We start from the raw sequence: 17,781 nt of genomic DNA, 5'->3' as shown, positions 1-17,781 counted from the left end.
CGACTCCCCGTCAATCAATCATCACATCATCACGTCAATCATCATCATCTTATCATCTCTCCACATCGGATGTGGTTGTCATAAGATGGACTGATATCCACTCCGTTGTTCTTGCTGAGCAAAATTTGCATCTTAAATGTATTGAAATGAGGTGCTTCTTTGGCGATGCAATAGTCCATATTGAATGGAAGAGAGGCCACATTCAGTTTCGTTTTGCTAGGAATTATGGGATTTGGTGTTGGATGTATAGACTACGCAGATAGGGACATGGTCTTTAATCGCACGATAGACTACAAGTACCAAGTATATAGCGTGACCTAGATTCACTCCACACGCAAATCTTTTTTTTCACTCAGGCTATCGGTGATCGCAGTAAGTTCATTCATTGCCGACAGATTCTTTCATAGCACCACGACATTGTGTCTACTGTACAGCCTTGGTTGTAGGCTAATGTTTTTTAAAAAATGTATCCAATTTGTATGGATTAATTTAGGAGTGAAATGCGAATGAGGGGTTGAAATCACAACTCGCAACGTTGCTCCCAAATAATATTTCCAACTCGCAACGGCCAAATTAAGGGGCAATTTGCGACGAGATCATCGCAGTGTACAACCCTGCCCCACCGCTTCTCCGTCCCTCTTCCTTTCTTTACATACAGCGGGCCGAAACAGTCCATACCGGTGGAGTGAAAGGGCTTGTCGCCGAGTCGGAGGCGACAGGGGGGTAGGTCAGCCATCCGGGGTATACTGGGCTGTGCTCGCCATTTACGACAGTCTAGACAGGTCCGCTGGAAGCGTCGTACTGCTTCTCTTCCTTGCAGTATCCAATAACGACGTCTGATCTCCGCGAAGACTCTCTCTGCCCCGGCGTGGTGCACGTCCTCGTCGTATTTTTTTATGATGAGCTCTGTGACCTTGTGTCGGCTGTTTAAGACTATCGGGTACTTGACGTCATCCGGTAAGTCTGGGGCTCTCCTCAGACGACCACCCACTCTGATGAGATTATGGGCGTCGCTCTCAGGGGCTAAGTGGAGCAGTCTGCTGTCTGACGGGACTGGCTTTGATCCCTGCAGACAGTCTAGCTCGTAGTTAGCTGCAGTAATGTCAGTAGTGGGCGGAACCTCTGGGTGGTGCCACAGGAATGTCCTTAACTGCGCACTCTCAAGGGTGAGGCAGTCGTCTATGTTGGGATCTGTGGGGACGAGTGTGTGTGTCAACCCACAGAACATAGATTTCTTCTTCTCTGCCTCCTCTTCACTCGCCTCCCGTGGGGTGGGTGTAGGCCACTCTTCTTCCGGGAGCTTGAGGAACTCGGGCCCGTCACTATAGAGATTGTGACGGGTGAGGTCATCCAGGGACATTCCCCGGGTGATGACGTCAGCTGGGTTCTGTTTTGTGTCCACATACCTCCAGCATGCTGCTTCTGTTAACTCTTGTATTTCTGTGATTCTGACTCCCACGAAGACCTTGTATCTGCACGAATCGGACTGGATCCATGTGAGTATGGTCATGGAGACTGACCACAGGATTGTTCTTTGCACCGGGATGGTGAGTTCACGTTGGATTAACGTGGCGAGTTGCGCTCCTGCTAGGGCTGCGCAGAGCTCTAGACGCGGGATAGATTGTTGCTTGCGGGGGGCTATTCTTGAGCGGGCCAGGATGAAGGCAGTATGTATTTCTCCTTCCTCCTCTCGGGCCCTCAAGTAGGCCACTGAACCGTAGGCTACTTTGGAGGCGTCGCTGAAGACGTGCAGGTCCATCTGGCACGTCTCTGGCCTCACTGTGGGTGGGAAGTAGCTGCGGCGTATGTTGACACCTGGGAGCGAGCTAAGTTCTGTCTCCCACTCTCTCCATGTGGAGGCAAGGTGTTCGGGTATGGGGTTGTCCCAGCCCTGGTCCTTGTCCCATAGCGCTCGCACAATCATCTTTGCCCTGGTGGTGTAAGGTAGGATACATCCCAACGGGTCATATTGTCTGGCGAGTGTTCTGTATACACTCCGTCTTGTGGTCGGTAGTGAAGTCGACCTTCCCTGCTCCTTGGTCAGGGGTGTGTGTTTATAATGGAGCGAGTCTGTTTTGAAGCGCCAGACTAGTCCTAATGTCATTTCTTGGGCTTCTCCTGGGATGGTCGCCATCCAGGTCTCGCTGCTTGCTGCCTTGTCCTCTGGGGAGAGGCTGCGCAATACTTGAGGGTCGCTGCTGGCCCACTGCCGGAGATCAAAGCCGCCTTTGATCAGGGAGGCGCGGAGCTTGAGTAGGAGGGCCTCGGCTTCTTCTGGCGTCAAGACGCTTTGCAGACAGTTGTCCACGTAGAAACTATTTCCTACACTTTGTCGGACCTCTTCATCAGCTGCTGGGTCTTCTGCGACGTGTTTTTGCAGTGCGAACGTAGCACAGCATGGGCTGCATGTGGTTCCGAAAGGGAGGACTTCCCATTGATAGATGGATGGTTGCTCATCCCCGATCCTCTCTCTCCATAAGAACCGCAGCAGGGGCTTGTCCTCTTCCACTAGTCGCACCTGCAGGAACATCCCTTTGATGTCGCCGCTGATGGCCACCTTGTCTTGGCGGAAACGTAGCAACACGCCTAGTAGAGAGGGGCTGAGTGTTGGGCCGGGCAAGAGCTCTTTATTCAGATTTTGTGATCCGATCTGGTAGCTGCAGTTAAACACAATACGATCCTTGCCGTTGTGGTGGACTTTGTGGTGCGGCACGTACCATGATTCGGTCGTCTGATTGGCCTCTTTAATGTCAATTTTCTTTATGTGTCCCGCTGTGATTAGCTTGTCAATCTCAGCGCGGTACACAGTAGCTTGAGCGGGGTCTCTGGCTAAGCGCCGCTCTGTGTTCGATAGATACCGCTCCGTCGCTTCTTTTGGGGCGTGGAAGGTAGGCATACCCTCTCGCCTCAGGAGTGGAGTTGCGTATCTCATCACTCCGTTGACTCTTTGTCCCCCGCTCGAGGAGGGCTATGGCATAAATGTCTTCCTTGGAACGAATGTGTTTCTTTTCGTTCTTAAAGGGCATTGTCTCTAATGTCCATAGCCTCTCGACGTGCTGTAGGAGGGTGGTGTCTTCTTCTGTCACTCTGGAGTGGAGGCAGCGAGTGGCTGCTGTTCGGTTGGGAGACCTAGCGAGGGGGCCTTGTAGTGTCCATCCTAAGCGAGTCTCGACTGCTGCTGGACAGCCTCTGGGCCCAGTGTGGACCCGGTCCATCGGGACGATGAGGTGTGCATGGTCGGATCCTATCAGCAGGGTCGGGGTGGCACCGTCTATGAGCGGTATAGGTAGTTGACGCAGGTGCACATATTTATCCATCAGCTTAGCGATGGGGTAGGTGTACTGCGACAGGCCTATGTCTTGGCTGGTGAAAGCGTTAGTGATCCTATACCGTCTCTCTGGCTGCCCGCTTGCTGCGATAGTGAAGGAGACGTTCTCGCCCTTGATCGTCTTCAGGTCTCTTCTTATTGTCCGAATCGTCATTGTTTCTTCGCTCCCCCGCAGCCCCAGCTGGGCCGCAGCGGACGCGAGGAGAAGGGTCTTCTCTGACCCGTCGTCAAGGACGGCGTAGGTGTCCATGACATTGTTCTCGTAACTCAGTGTTACGCGGACCACCTTCAAGAGCACCCGGGCGCCCCCGCTGCTGGCGGGGTCGATGTACATAACACTTGCCTTTGTGCTGCTTGAGGGTGCAGGCTTTCTTCTGTTACTGTCATGTAAAACGTCCAAGTGGGCTCCGTCACACCGACTACACCTCTTCTTTAAGCGGCACTCGGCTGCCATGTGACTGCGCGCACATCGGTAACAGCGTCGGTTGGACTTTATCCATTGACTCACCTCGTCGGCGGTCATCTTCTTGAACGTGTCACAGTGTGACAGCCAGTGTTCCTTTTCGCAGTACGGGCATACAATCTTCCACTTCTCTTTCATCGAGGGGGTACTGTGGTTCTTGCTGCTCGGTACTGATTCGGCTTGGTGCATGACGGTCACCAGCCTGCGGCCATCGTTTGCTCTCCTAGGTCCCTCTCTGAAGCTTGGCGTGCTCCGCACAAACGTATCCAACCGTAGGCTGTTGACTTCTCTCGCCAGGAAGTCGGCTAGGTCTAGGAGGGATGCAGGGTGTCCGCGGATCCTTAAAAAGTCTTAAAAAGTCTTAAATTTGTTTATCAATAATTAAGGCCTTAGTTTGTCTTAAAATGTCTTAAATCCATTTTCAGAGGTCTTAAAAATGCCATAGACAAAGACATAGATTTAATAATAAATCGCTATCTGACTGAATAGTTTGGTTTGTTTAGACAAAGAAATAAAATAAGTCGGAGCGATTCGATTGAGCCTATTTTGAAATCGCCTTTCACGCAAAATGAAATGTGGCTCGGCTCTACCCGTAGTGTTTTTAGCTGTGCTATCTGAGAACAGCGCGCGTGTGTGTGGTCAAAATGCCGGGAGGCTGCCGTTTTAATGAGCTCTGGCTCGAAAATATCAAATATAAGTCATGGTTGAAAAGAGGAGAACATCCTCGAGTAGCCGTCTGCAAAATATGCAGAAAGGACTTGAAGATTTTTACGATGGGGGAGAGTGCACTTTCGAGCCACATGCAAGGTGAGCTAATGGATCATATTATTAACGTGTCTCAGCCTGGCTCGACACTACAAGTGCTCCACACCGGTCTCCGTAAATGTTAGTTTTAAAAATACCACTTCAATAATCGAAATAGTCAAGTAACAGGCAGAATACACTATTGGAATTACAAACTTGTGTTTACCGGACTCTGTTTTCACCGCAGTGTTTTGAAATACGCAGCATGTAGCAAAGCCTTAACGTTAGGCGAATCAACGTTAGCTAATTTCCTTTCATGTATTTCAAAACACGAAAACTTGTTGTGTATTGAAATGGTATTTTATTTTTATAACGGAACATTTACGGAGACTGGCGTGGAACTGGTGTGGAGCAGTTGTAGGTTGGAACGCAGTAACGTACTGTATATATGTGTATGTCATAAATGTTATGATGAATTGAAAATGGGGGACCCTGATGTAAACAAGACGAAAGTCTTTCTCTGGTCTGCATCCCCTTATTATTGTGTGTATTGAGCTGTACTGTATTGTACCCATTCTGAAATCTGTTAAATAAAGTATTCATTCAACCAAACCACAAAAACAAAACAACTGGATGAATGAAAACTTTATTTAACAGATTGCAGAATGTGTACAATACAGTACATACACACAATAATAAGGGGATGCAGACCAGAGAAAGACGTTTGTCTTGTTTACATCAGGGTCCCCCATTTTCAATTCATATAGACATTCCTGATGAATTGAAAATGGGGGACCCTGATGTAAACAAGACGAAAGTCTTTCTCTGGTCTGCATCCCCTTAACAATTGTGTGTATTGAGCTGTACTGTATTGTACCCATTCTGCAATCTGTTAATAAAGTTTTCAATCAATCAATCAAAAACATACACAACATAGAATAGATAGAATAGAAATACTTTTATTATCCCGTGGGAAATTTGACACTGCAAATCGCTCAACATTTAAACATTTAGACAGGACAGGTCACTAATTAGAATAATAACACAAATCAATCAAGTTGCCTGGGATAAGAGTAGAGTAAAATAGAATAAAAATGAAATAAAATATACAGAAATAAATACAGTAAAAACATACATGACATCATGACATTTATGGCATAGGGACATGCATGACATACAGGTATATACTGTAGTACTGTTACATTTGTGACATATACGATATGCAAATAATATACAGTACTGTTACCCAGAGATCCTAACAGAAAATATTATATATATATGATAGGGATGAGACTGTACATTAGGGGGGGGGGGGGGGGGGGTTGGACATTTACGGTGGCCAGTTTCGAATTGCAGCCTCCCGTAGGTGCTCTTAAAGAGCGGTTTTGAATGTGGGCAGGGGTAAAGTGGGTTTTAGGAGTGAGGTTAAGCAGTAGTCTGACCAGTTTGTTTTGTGATGTTTGTAATCTTGTTTTTAGTACCTTTGAGGTGCTTTGGTACCATGAGGTGTAGCCAGGCATAGTCGTAGTACCCTTGAATGAGTGTACTGAGAGTACCCATGATTTTTGCCATTTTGTTATCGTGAAATTGGTATTAAATTTAATTCTGAGTGGCATTAAAAAGTCTTAAAAAGCCTTAAATCTGACTGGGCTAAACCTGCAGATACCCTGAGGGATGGCTCGGGACCGTTAGGATCACGTGGTCTCTTTGCCGCCTGAAGCGCTCTTGTCGGGCGGGCGGAAGCTTCTCTAATATCCTCTCAACATTAGAGTTCGCGTACAGTTCGTGCATACCCTTTTCCTTTTGTGCCCCCAGCATCCCTACCAGGGATTGTACCTTGATAGACAGGTCATCTAATGAGCGATTGTCTGTGGCTGGGGGTAGACGGTCAATATTCCTTATCTCTTGTATTACGTAGTCCCATATGCGTCCATAACGTTGGTCGAGGGCTGCTAGAGCCGCTGTGTATGGGGTAGTAGAGGTAGAATATGCCAGCGCTATATTGTGCGCTCTGGGCACCTTCAGGTGCTTGAGTAGGATAGCATACTTGTACGGTTCATCTGTTACATCGGACATCATTGTCTCTAAGCACATTCGTAACTCGGTGTACTGTGCTCTGTTCTCGTGTGTGAAGTCCGGGAACGTCGGTGTGCCAAGGTACGATGCCATGGATGGCTGGCACATCGGTGAGCGTTGGAGGAGAGGCCTCCTAGGCGAGTCTCCTCTTACATGTCGTGGTGGGCTGGTACCTGTCGGGTACCACGGCCCGTGTACCCAGGTGCTGTTCCTCGGGGCTGGTCGTGCGTCAAGCTCACCCGTGAATTGAGTCGGGGGTCTGTAGCGCAGAGCCGCAGGGGTAAAGTCTGGGCTGTACTGGACCTCCTGGTCCTGTGGAGTACGATGCTGCTGTTGGGCTTGACCTTCCTCCTCTCCCTCTTCTTCTTCCTCTGCCAGGTCATCTAGATCCTGTAATCGTCTATTTAGCCTCTCCGCGGCATAGGCCGGTTCTTCCCTGTTGCTGGGTCTCGCCTGGACCGGTCGGGGAAGGGGTTCGGAGAGGGGTATAGGCTCTCTCTGTTGGCCGGGCTCAGGGTCGCTTGATCGGGTAGGGGAGGGTGCCCTAGACCCTTGTCTTGACGAGGCCCTGGAGCTCCGTGCGGAAGGAGTGGGGGTTACCCTGGCAATCAGTTGCTCCATTATCTGCGCTTGTAATCGGTCGCGCTTGATGTGAGCGAGGTCGCGCTCTGCTTCGCGTTGGGCTTGGGCTTCGTCGCGCTGTGCATTGGCGGCTCCGCGCTGTGCATCGGCGACGGCGCGCTGGGCTTCGGCGCGGTCTCTTTCCATATTCTCTTCCGTCTGGAGGCGTCTAGTCTCTAGGCGTATTCGGTCTTCATCACTCCGTTGCTGCGCCTGGAAGCGCTCTCGCTCGATCCCAGAGTGTTCGCGTTCACTAAGGGCTTGCGCTTGGAGTTTCGCGTGGAAGCGTTCTTGTTCCATGGAAGACTGTTCGCGCTCGTTAAGCGTCTGTGCTTGGAGCCGATCGCGTTCGGTTGAGGCTGCCAGGGTGGCGATAAAAGCCTGCGCCAGCATCTTGTCCGCCTCGCTGGGGGAAGACGCTGATGTAGGTGATCGGCTTCTGGTAGTACTCGTTGGAGATCCGTTCTCCGGTCGCGTACCGAGGAGGTCAGTCTCCTGGGTGCGCGTCTCTTCTGGTGGTGGGTCGGGTTCCGTCCCTGGAGGGCTTTCTTTATCCTGGAGCTCTCCGGGGACTACCTCGTTGACGTTGGTGGGGGGTAAAGTCATGTCTAGTCCCTCCTGGTCCCCCCCGTGAGCTTGGTCAGTTACGTTAGAACCCACTAGGGTCTCTACTGTCGGGGTCGCCTGTTCGGTAGGGTTTGGCATACTTTTACTATCCGCCTTTTCCGCGTTTAACGTCTGTAGAAAGCTAGGTAGTAGACTGGCAGCGTAGTCCTCTAGGTAATGAGGTGGTTGCCGTCTGCGCTGCGGGCGATCTATTTTAGGAGAACCTTTTGTGGAGTGTTCATCATTGGCCATGTCAATATTAATATTAATATCGACTCGACGGTGCAGCGTTAAACTCTGATACTTCAGCTATCAATTCGCACGCGGTCTCAATGCTCTATTTGGGGCCAAACGGGCCCTACTTCACCGCACGTTGTATCGTGGGTGAGGCTTCACTTGGGTAACTCGAACTACTTCTGTATTCACCTGCGCCATATTTATACGTTAGGCGAACAAACTAGTACCAGCCTTATTCCTGTCTCGTATTCTTGCGCAGAGCCGTTCATGTCCAGGCATGTCTTTGGCGGTGACTTTGAACTAGACCTTGGGGGTATGGCAGTGGCGCCTAAGGGACCGCTGTCCAATAGGAGAACGAAATATTATGGTCTGTACTAGGTTAAAGGGATATTCTGTGTATATGTACAAAGAATACACAAGGGATATCAGACGATATACAAATCCTATGCAATATATATCAAATAATAAATATATATATTCGGTTTAATCTGATCCTTCGTAACACCTAGTACACGCCTACAGCTGTACTAAGAACGACACTACTGGATTCATCCCGTATGAACTGATGTTCGGGCGACAGCCAAGATTGCCTGTGGACATAGCCTTCAACTTACCTGTCAACTACAAGCCAGGCTCACACTCGCAGTACGTCCGCAGTTTGAGATCGCACCTTGAAGCAAGTTACAGAGTAGCTACAGAAAATGCACAGAAGACGGCGGACCGCAACAAAGCCAGATTCGACAAACGAGTTGTTGAGTCTACCCTGCAGGAAGGGGACAGGGTTCTTGTCAAGAACGTCCGCCTCAGAAGAAAGCACAAGCTAGCAGACCGGTGGGAAGCAGATATCTATATTGTAGTGAAACACACTGGACATGTCCCAGTCTATGTAGTGCGACCTGAAACCAGAGATGGCCCACTACGAACGCTCCACAGAGACCTACTGCTACCTTGCGGCTTCCTTCCTACTACCCCTGTGGAAGATGGACCTACGGTAAAGGACAAAGCTAAGCGACCAAGAACTCGACAGAGCCCAAGAGAAGAAAGCTTGAATGAATCGGAGGGAGAAGACCCAGATGATGACTATCTTGATCTCCCTTATCAATATGCCCAGGGAGGTCTAGTGGTGGAAACACGACTCTTTCCAGTGTCCACTGTCGAGCAAGACCCTGCAGACGGAGTCAGTATTCCGGAGGGAGCTCCAGATACAGCGGATCGGGAAAATCACTTACCTGACATGGGTCCGGAAGAGGACAACCTACCCGACAAGACCTTACCAGTTATGAGTTCAGAGGAGAACAATACTGACATGAATGAACTGGAGACCGAACCCGATGGACCGGAGAATGTCCACAACGATGTGGAAAGAGAAACCGAAAGAGAGGTCATAGATGAACAACCAAGAAGGTCGACAAGACATAGGGAACCTCCAAAAACCCTGACTTATCACCGACTAGGAAACCCAATAGTGACGATAATCCAGTCAATATTACAGAGTCTAAGCTCAGTAATCGCAGACTCTTTAGGTGACTCTGACTCCCCAGAACCCCATGGGATTGTAATAATGTAGTCCTGGGATAATATGCACAGGGACGTGCATTAGGATAGAAGGGGAGAATGTAACCCAGGGTCCAGATTCATAACTAGCATAGGAACATAAATAGTTAATGTTAGTAGGTAAGAACTTTCTAGACAGTAAAACATTCTAGGCCCAGACTCTCCAAAACCCCATAGGATTGTGATAATGTAGTCCTGGGATAATATGCACAGGGACGTGCATTAGGATAGAAGGGGAGAATGTAACCCAGGGTTCAGATTCATAATTATCAAAGGAACATAAATAGTTCCTGTTTATCTCTGAGCTACCACTTCCTGTTTTACCATGAGGTCCCACTTCCTGTATATAGAATGTAAACCAGCGTATGATGTCATGATAGAAGGTTCTGGAACCTTTGTGATGTCATCCTATGATGTCATATAGAACGTTCCGGAACATCTTGGTTTCATATAAATAGTATTGATCAGTGGGCCAGGAAGTTGAGACTGCATCAGGGGGGAGTGGCGGAGCACACTCGGTGGCTATCAGTGCCATTTTGGCTATTGCCTGATCGAGTCATTGAACTTAGGTTCTTGAAGGAGGAGGATAAGGGCGAGATTGTGGAGGAAATAGAGAGGTTCCTTCTGGAATCAGGGGCTCTGGAGGTGTACACTGATGGCTCTGTGGATCCTGAAAGTGGGAGGGCAGGATTTGGGTGGTGGGTGCCTTGGTTAGGGATCGGTAAGGGACAAAGAATATCCGATGGCAGCTCAGTATTTGTGACAGAGTTGCTTGCCATCCTCTGGGCATTGTGGTGGGTGGAGGAAGTGGGACCAAGCCAGGTGATTATATGCTCTGACTCGGCTGCTGCACTGATGGCTCTGAGTGCAGGTGGGTCTAAAGCTCGCCCTGATCTCATTCAGGAAATAATGTTGGTTTTATATAGGATTGCGAAGGCAGGCTGGTCAGTGGAGTTTTGTTGGGTCCCGGGACACGCTGGGATTGCGGGGAATGAGATGGCTGACTCCCTTGCCAAACAGAGCCTGGGAAGGGAGGAAGAGATAGGTATTTCAATGGGAAGAGTAGAACTCAGAGATAAGATAAAGAAAGGAGTTGAGGCTGAGTGGCAGGATGAGTGGGAAAGGGGGACCAAGGGAAGGCACTATTTCTCTCTGCAGCCTCGGGTCAAGATCAAGGTGGAGGGATATGGGTCAAGGAGTGATAGGGTGAAGATGTGTAGACTGAGGCTGGGGCACTGTGGGTTGAACAGTAGCTTGTTCATTGTGGGCAAACATCCAGATGGGGTGTGTGAATGTGGAGAGACTGAAACTGTCGGGCATGTCTTCCTAGAATGTGAAAGGTATAGGAAAGAGAGGGAAATCTTTTATAAAAGTCTGGTAGAGCTGGGAGTATCTTCCTTCTCTCTTAAATCATTCTTTGGCATGGATAATGAGAACCACCAGTTGATCACAGAGGCAGTGCTGACATTTCTGCATGCTTCAGAGTTGTACCAGAGGATATAGCGTTAGTGTATGTATTAGTATTGGACAGGCAAGAGGAGCAGAGAAGAAGGAGAAAGTGTGAGTTGAAGAGGCCTAAAGATGGAACACCACTAGTGTAGTATAAGAAATCCCGCGGAGGGGGGCTCAGACAGGAAGTAGCAGCAGTAGCTGCACTCCAATGGACAATGTAGGTGATGACGGGGTCCAGTAGAAGAAGAAAAAGAAGGAGAAGAAGGAGAAGAAGAAGAGCCCATAAAAAGAATTGCGGAGGGCAGTAATACGCCTCGATGCGTCTACTCTGCCGGAAATTCAAATAAGAAGAAGAAGAAGAAGCCAGCTCTCTTTCTCCTCGACCTCCGAACCAGCAACATCACCCAGACGGACCGGACTAACCAACCGACTGGAAGCCGCAAGTCTCCACCAGCATCCCGGAGCAGTCCAGACCACCCATCACCAAGCGTGCTCAGCTGGATAGATACCCGATGGCGAGCCAACCCCGGAACATTTGATATACCTCCAGACTAATGCCAGCCTGATGTGAATACCCATGATGCTCAACTAGTGCTCAACTATTGCTACACCACTAGTCCGGTAGGATTGAACTGAACGAGACTACAAGGACTTCCAAGGGAGTCGATCCCGTTCATCTTGTGTTATTTTGATATTGTATTTTGTATTTGATTTGATTTAACTTGATATATGGATACAGATATTCTCCTATAAGAATTAGAGGGTAAATGCTACCATTGTATGATGTTATAATAGAACCTTCTAGAACATAGAATCTTCTAGACTGTTTGTGGTGACGTCATAATAGAACCTTCTAGATGACATCTCGGTAATAGCCGAATCACTTCCTGTGAAGAAAACGAGTTTAAAGGGCCAATTCACCTAATAAGGTATTTGCATTCCCTGATAAACTAATATAGAGTTACCGATGATAACCTCAGACGTCTGAACGAACCCCAATGTGTTGATCCAATCGACCTAGGCCTTGATATCGACCTAACCCTCCCGCAAGGAGAGGTTACTGACCTAATCTAAAAGGGATACTTCAAAGCATAATTTGTACTTTACATACGTATGTATTATTACTGTTTATCTAGCGCGCTTTTCTCGCCCACATCGCTAGTACAAAGTCTGAGTTCTAAAATCAAATCCGCAGTCCAGGTGAGGGTCAAAGACAGAAATACTTCCACAGTGCAACAGGGTCATCAGGTGTAGTTAGAGAAAAATAAGCTTGATAATCCAAAGATGCAAGACACTGAAAACACACAGCGAGTGGGGGATGACATCATTTGGCCAACTACTGCATAAGATGGTGGTTTGTGTGTGACGCCCTGCCTCTAAGGCCATGGTCACACTGGGGGTTTTTGTTTTTGTTTTGTTGCTGAATGATTACAGGATAACGGGCCGAAGCCTGACGTTCCCTACAGGGTCTTACAGTCACCAAATACTACTCCAAAACGTTCCTGTAAACATGTTGTGACCTGTGTATTCACCACGTGGAGAAATAAAAAATAATTGAATTAGACAATTACGTTTTATAAGCAAATATACTCTGAACTATTTTTCGCCTAACCACTCGAGTCTCTGGGCGCAGTCAGTGGTTTCAACGTGAAGAGCGTTTGTTGATATTCTCATTCCTTCAAAGGATCCGAACCGATTGAAGTTTATGGATACCATGACTTAAAATCCTCTTACCTTGACGATTAAAAGCCTCCCCAATTTAGAAAACAGTAATCCAATGGCTGGTATTGATAATATAATACTAACTACTGCACGCTCAGAGCTAACCGGAGCTAACACAGAACAGGATGGTAAAGCAAATATAATGACTTTCATTCTGGGGTTTTCGAAATAAAAGTGTGACGTTTATAGCAGCGGAAAACATTTATTTTGTACATTATCTAACGTTAACACAAACCTAAACTAACGTTACAACTAACCTAAAGTTAGTTTAGGTTCGTGTTAACGTTAGATAATGTACAAAATAAACGTTTTCCGCTGCTATAAACGTTGCACTTTTATTTTGAAAACCCCAGAAAGGAAGTCATTATATTTGCTTTACCATCCTGTTCTGTGTTAGCTCCGGTTAGCTCCGAGCGTACAGTAGTTAGTATTATATTATCAATACCAGCCATTGGATTACTGTTTTCTAAATTGGGGAGGCTTTTAATCGTCAAGGTAAGAGGATTTTAAGTCATGTATTGTACCCATTCTGCAATCTGTTAAATAAAGTTTACATCCATTCATTCTGCTAGACGATTAACGATTGCATGAGCAGCTGGCTAACGTGAGCTAACGTTAGCTACCTGCCGTAGCTACCTAGCTACCAGACCCTGTTAGCTCAGAGCTTCTCTTTCAGTCTTAAAGGATAACTCCAACATTTTGGGAAATTAGCTTATTTAACATCTTCCCTGGAGTTAGACAAGAAGATACATACCTTTTTTGTCTCTGTGCGTGCATTTAGCTTAGGGAACAGACGCTCCGTTAGCATAGCTTAGCTTCATCACTGGAAGTGAGGCGGGACAGTACCCTGACGTTCCCTACAAGTTTGTTGATATTCTCATTCCTTCAAAGGATCTGAACCGATTGAAGTTTATGGATACCATGACTTAAAATCCTCTTACCTTGACGATTAAAAGCCTCCCCAATTTAGAAAACAGTAATCCAATGGCTGTTATTGATATACTGCACGCTAACGGAGCTAACCAGCAACCGGACACTCAAGCAGATAACGAGAGCAATGACTTCCTTTCTGGGGGGTTTCAAAATAAAAGCGACGTCTATAGCAGCGGAAAACGTTTATTTTGTACATTATCTAACGTTAACACGAACCTAAACTAACGTTACAACTAACCTAAAGTTAGTTTAGGTTCATGTTAACGTTAGATAATGTACAAAATAAACGTTTTCCGCTGCTATAAACGTCGCACTTTTATTTTGAAAACCCCAGAAAGGAAGTCATTATATTTGCTTTACACATCCTGTTCTGCGTTAGCTCCGGTTAGCTCCGAGCGTCCACTAGTTAGTAGTATATTATCAATACCAGCCATTGGATTACTGTTTTCTAAATTGGGGAGGCTTTTAATCGTCAAGGTAAGAGGATTTTAAGTCATGGTATCCATAAACTTCAATCGGTTCAGATCCTTTGAAGGAATGAGAATATCAACAAACTTGTAGGGAACGTCAGGGTACTGTCCCGCCTCACTTCCAGTGATGAAGCTAAGCTATGCTAACGGAGCGTCTGTTCCCTAAGCTAAATGCACGCACAGAGACAAAAAAGGTATGTATCTTCTTGTCTAACTCCCGGGAAGATGTTAAATAAGCTAATTTCCCAAAATGTTGGAGTTATCCTTTAACAAGCATTAAACAAAATGGCCCAGTCATCTATTCACCTTTGTTTAATACATGAGGCGTTGTCTAATATTATCTAGCTACTGATAGCTCCTGATATCATCAGTTTGGTGCTGGCTGGCTAACGTGAGCTAACGTTAGCTACTTCCAAACCCTGTTAGTTGTTATAAGGAGCCCAGTCCAAGCTACAACAGTCTGCATACCCTTAACAATTGTGTGTATTTAGCCGTATTGTATTGTACCCATTCTGCAATCTGTTAAATAAAGTTTACATCCATTCATTCTGCTAGCATTAACGTTACCAAGCTGCTAGCCACAATGCTATACTGTTATAATGGCATATACCTATCGCGTTAGCATGTAAGCTAACAAAATCGGCGACGATGAGACTAAACTCCGCTCTTGGTGGTCAATTGTGTTGATGTTAGTTTTGTTTCATCAACAAATGAGAGGCAGAACACACAGTGAATGTATCCGTTTTGTTTATTGCACTTTCTTTGCTGAAAAATAAATGCTCATTGGCTAAATGGCTAACGCAAGGCATTTAAAGATGGTGGTTTGTTGTTTTTTTGCAGGAAGTGTATTGGCACATTACATTTTTCTGATTGGTTCAAAATTGCCTTCATGTTCGCCACCTACTGCCACCTACTGCTTTGGCATTGTACTACATCACTGTGCTCAGGAGGCAAAACAAATGTCTAACTGGCCTGCCATTAGTTCAAGTTCAAGTTCTTTAATAGTTGTCATACAGAAGTACAGAATACTTTCATACAAAATGCTTCTTACTGTTACGCTCCAGAGACTGCTAGACAAGATAGTATCAAATAACATAATAACATAATATAGCATGAATTTAGAAGAAGAAAATGAGGTCACAGTGTTCGGTATAGACATATGTACAATGTTCTGAGTTACCATATAATATACAATACACAATACTATGCAGTGTACTAATGTACAGTACTATCTAGTGCAAAGCAGAAATGGGATGAGGTACAATTTTAGGTACAATTTACAGTAAGGTGTACGAGTTGTAGTGCAATCCTTCATCCATAAATATAAAGTGTGGGGAGTGGGTGCTACAGTGTGTTTGTTTAAAGTGGGTGTGTGCTATAAAGTGTGTGGAGTGGGTGCTACAGTGTGTTTGTTTAAAGTGAGTGTGTGCGTGTGGATGTGTGTGCTATGTGTGTTTGGTGGTTGTTGTTGTGTAGTGTTCATTCATTGTTCGTTTAGCAGCCTGATGGCCTGGGGATAGAAGCTGTTGCGTACTGGAAAAGCGAAACTGACCTTGAAACTGACCTTGAAAACGAAACGAAAATACCCCTGTGTGTAACCGCAGCCTAAGGGTGTCTTCTCATTAGGGACGGGTACTCCGCTCCGTCCTTGAGTGCGAACTCCCCCTCTCCCTCTCCCCCCTCTCGTTTGCGTACACACTGCCGTCTTGGTTCGCTCCCAGCCAGGCACAGGAGAGTCGATATATTTCTGAAATAACCAAAACAGTTACACATTTTCGCTGTACTTCGGGAAGTAATGTACCAGCTAAACCTACACGATGGGTTAGATACAGGCTGGATTTTGGATACTTTTCCTACACTAAAAACATTATGGCCATGCCGCGCGCTAACCACATAGATTACAGACAGATAGACAAAACATATAACGAACAACGTAAAAGATAATTGCATATATACTTGATCGCTATAGTCCTGCTGAACACAACTAGTCACAACGTCGGGCTCCCTTGCTTTGGATGGGCTAACCGGCCACATTACTGTGGGTAGTGATTAAACAACGGAGTGATCACTGGTTGGTTTTGGCCGATTATGCTGTCTACTGCATCAAACCACGGAAAATATATTGAAGCCTCATCTTCTTCACTTTTAGCTCGACATTGTTGACTGATCTGTTGTACCCATGCACGCACATTTTCTAATAACAGCATTATTAGACCAGCACGTCCAGCGCTGGAGAAAAGAAAAGATGTTGCGTTTGTCTTTTACGTGTTATTTGTTATTCTAAGATGCTAATTCATCTGTATCTGGATAACCAATGAACGGATTTTGTCGAGGCAGGTAGCGTTATTTCGGGGATACCTATAGTCTGGTATATTTTTCGTCCACGAAAAATGGAGGCTCTAATTATTATTTCGTAAACGAAAAAGATACCAGACTATAGATATACATTTTCCCGAAATAACGCTACCTGCCTCGACAAAATCTGTGCATTGGTTATCCAGATACATGAATTATCCACACGTAATACGTGTATGTGCGTTTTAGCTTATCTTTTACAGCTTACGTTTTGGTCAATAATTATTTAGAGGCTCCATTTTTCGTGGAAGAAAAATACATCAGTCTAAATAAATGCATTCGAACAAGAAACCAATGTATAGCAATGGCAAAATTGCTTAAAAAATTGCTTGGGCTTGTAACGTGGCTTCATCTCGAAGTTATCATCGATCCACTGAGCCATAAGGCTCAACATGCTTGTTTGGTTGAGGTCTGAACTCGCCAAATTGCCCATAAATATAGTTTTTGTGGGTATTGTCCAGTTGTTGCTGTATGTTTTTATCTGCCCAAAATTCAAGCAAGCATGAAAGCATTACAGGTTAGCTTGCACACCACGCCCCGCTCCGTCGTCGGGGACACTGGCGTGCACCCGAGACCACCTATTCCAGCGGTCCCGTCTTGGACCGAATCAGCGTCCCCGAATGGCTAGTGTGAAAGCCCCCTAATCTGTATGTGTCTCTACCTAGGAACCCGCCCCCATAAGTGCCAGGACTGTGACATGGCCTTTGTTACCAGTGGAGAGTTGGTGCGTCATCGTCGCTACAAACACACCCATGAAAAACCCTTCAAATGCTCCATGTGTGACTACGCCAGTGTAGAGGTAAGATCTGCTTTTCTCTAAGGGTACATCTAGTGTAGAGGTAAGATCTGCTCTTTAAGGGTTTTTAACCTCTTCCATCTGTGCGGTGCGGGGCCGGACCGCAAATGACATCGCGTCATAAATCAAGCCCTCCAGACTGTCTGACATAATTATCGTAATTTTATTTTCAAACATATTCAAGAATAAACATAACCATGTCACAACAGCAGTTATAATGTATATTTTCATCAATACGTTTGTTTACCAATATGTTAACACTTTGGCTGCCATGGGTTAAATTCATTATCAACCGTAGGTTGCCGGCTCTATTTGTCTATAGAGAAAGTCCCCTTCTTTGCAGGGCTATAACTTTTTAAATTCTATTGCTACATTGCCATTATTAGGGCCCATTCAATGTCCTATATGTATTGTTCATTGTGTA

General features: G+C 46.2%; 1 protein-coding gene across 1 annotated transcript in view; it reads left to right on the top strand.

The window, feature by feature from the left end:
- The window catches only part of ctcf (CCCTC-binding factor (zinc finger protein)), an 83,042-nt gene that overhangs the window by 45,234 nt on the left and 20,027 nt on the right, over positions 1 to 17,781 (top strand). Inside the window, exon 9 of the mRNA XM_084317027.1 lies at positions 17,227 to 17,360. Coding sequence (XP_084173153.1) covers positions 17,227 to 17,360 — 134 coding nt within the window. The remainder of the gene's footprint in view (positions 1 to 17,226; positions 17,361 to 17,781) is intronic.

This window comes from Notolepis coatsorum (assembly GCF_963971535.1).
Source record: "Notolepis coatsorum genome assembly, chromosome: 6".
Lineage (NCBI taxonomy): Eukaryota > Metazoa > Chordata > Actinopteri > Aulopiformes > Paralepididae > Notolepis > Notolepis coatsorum.
This window is presented reverse-complemented; position numbering and strand designations above follow the sequence as displayed.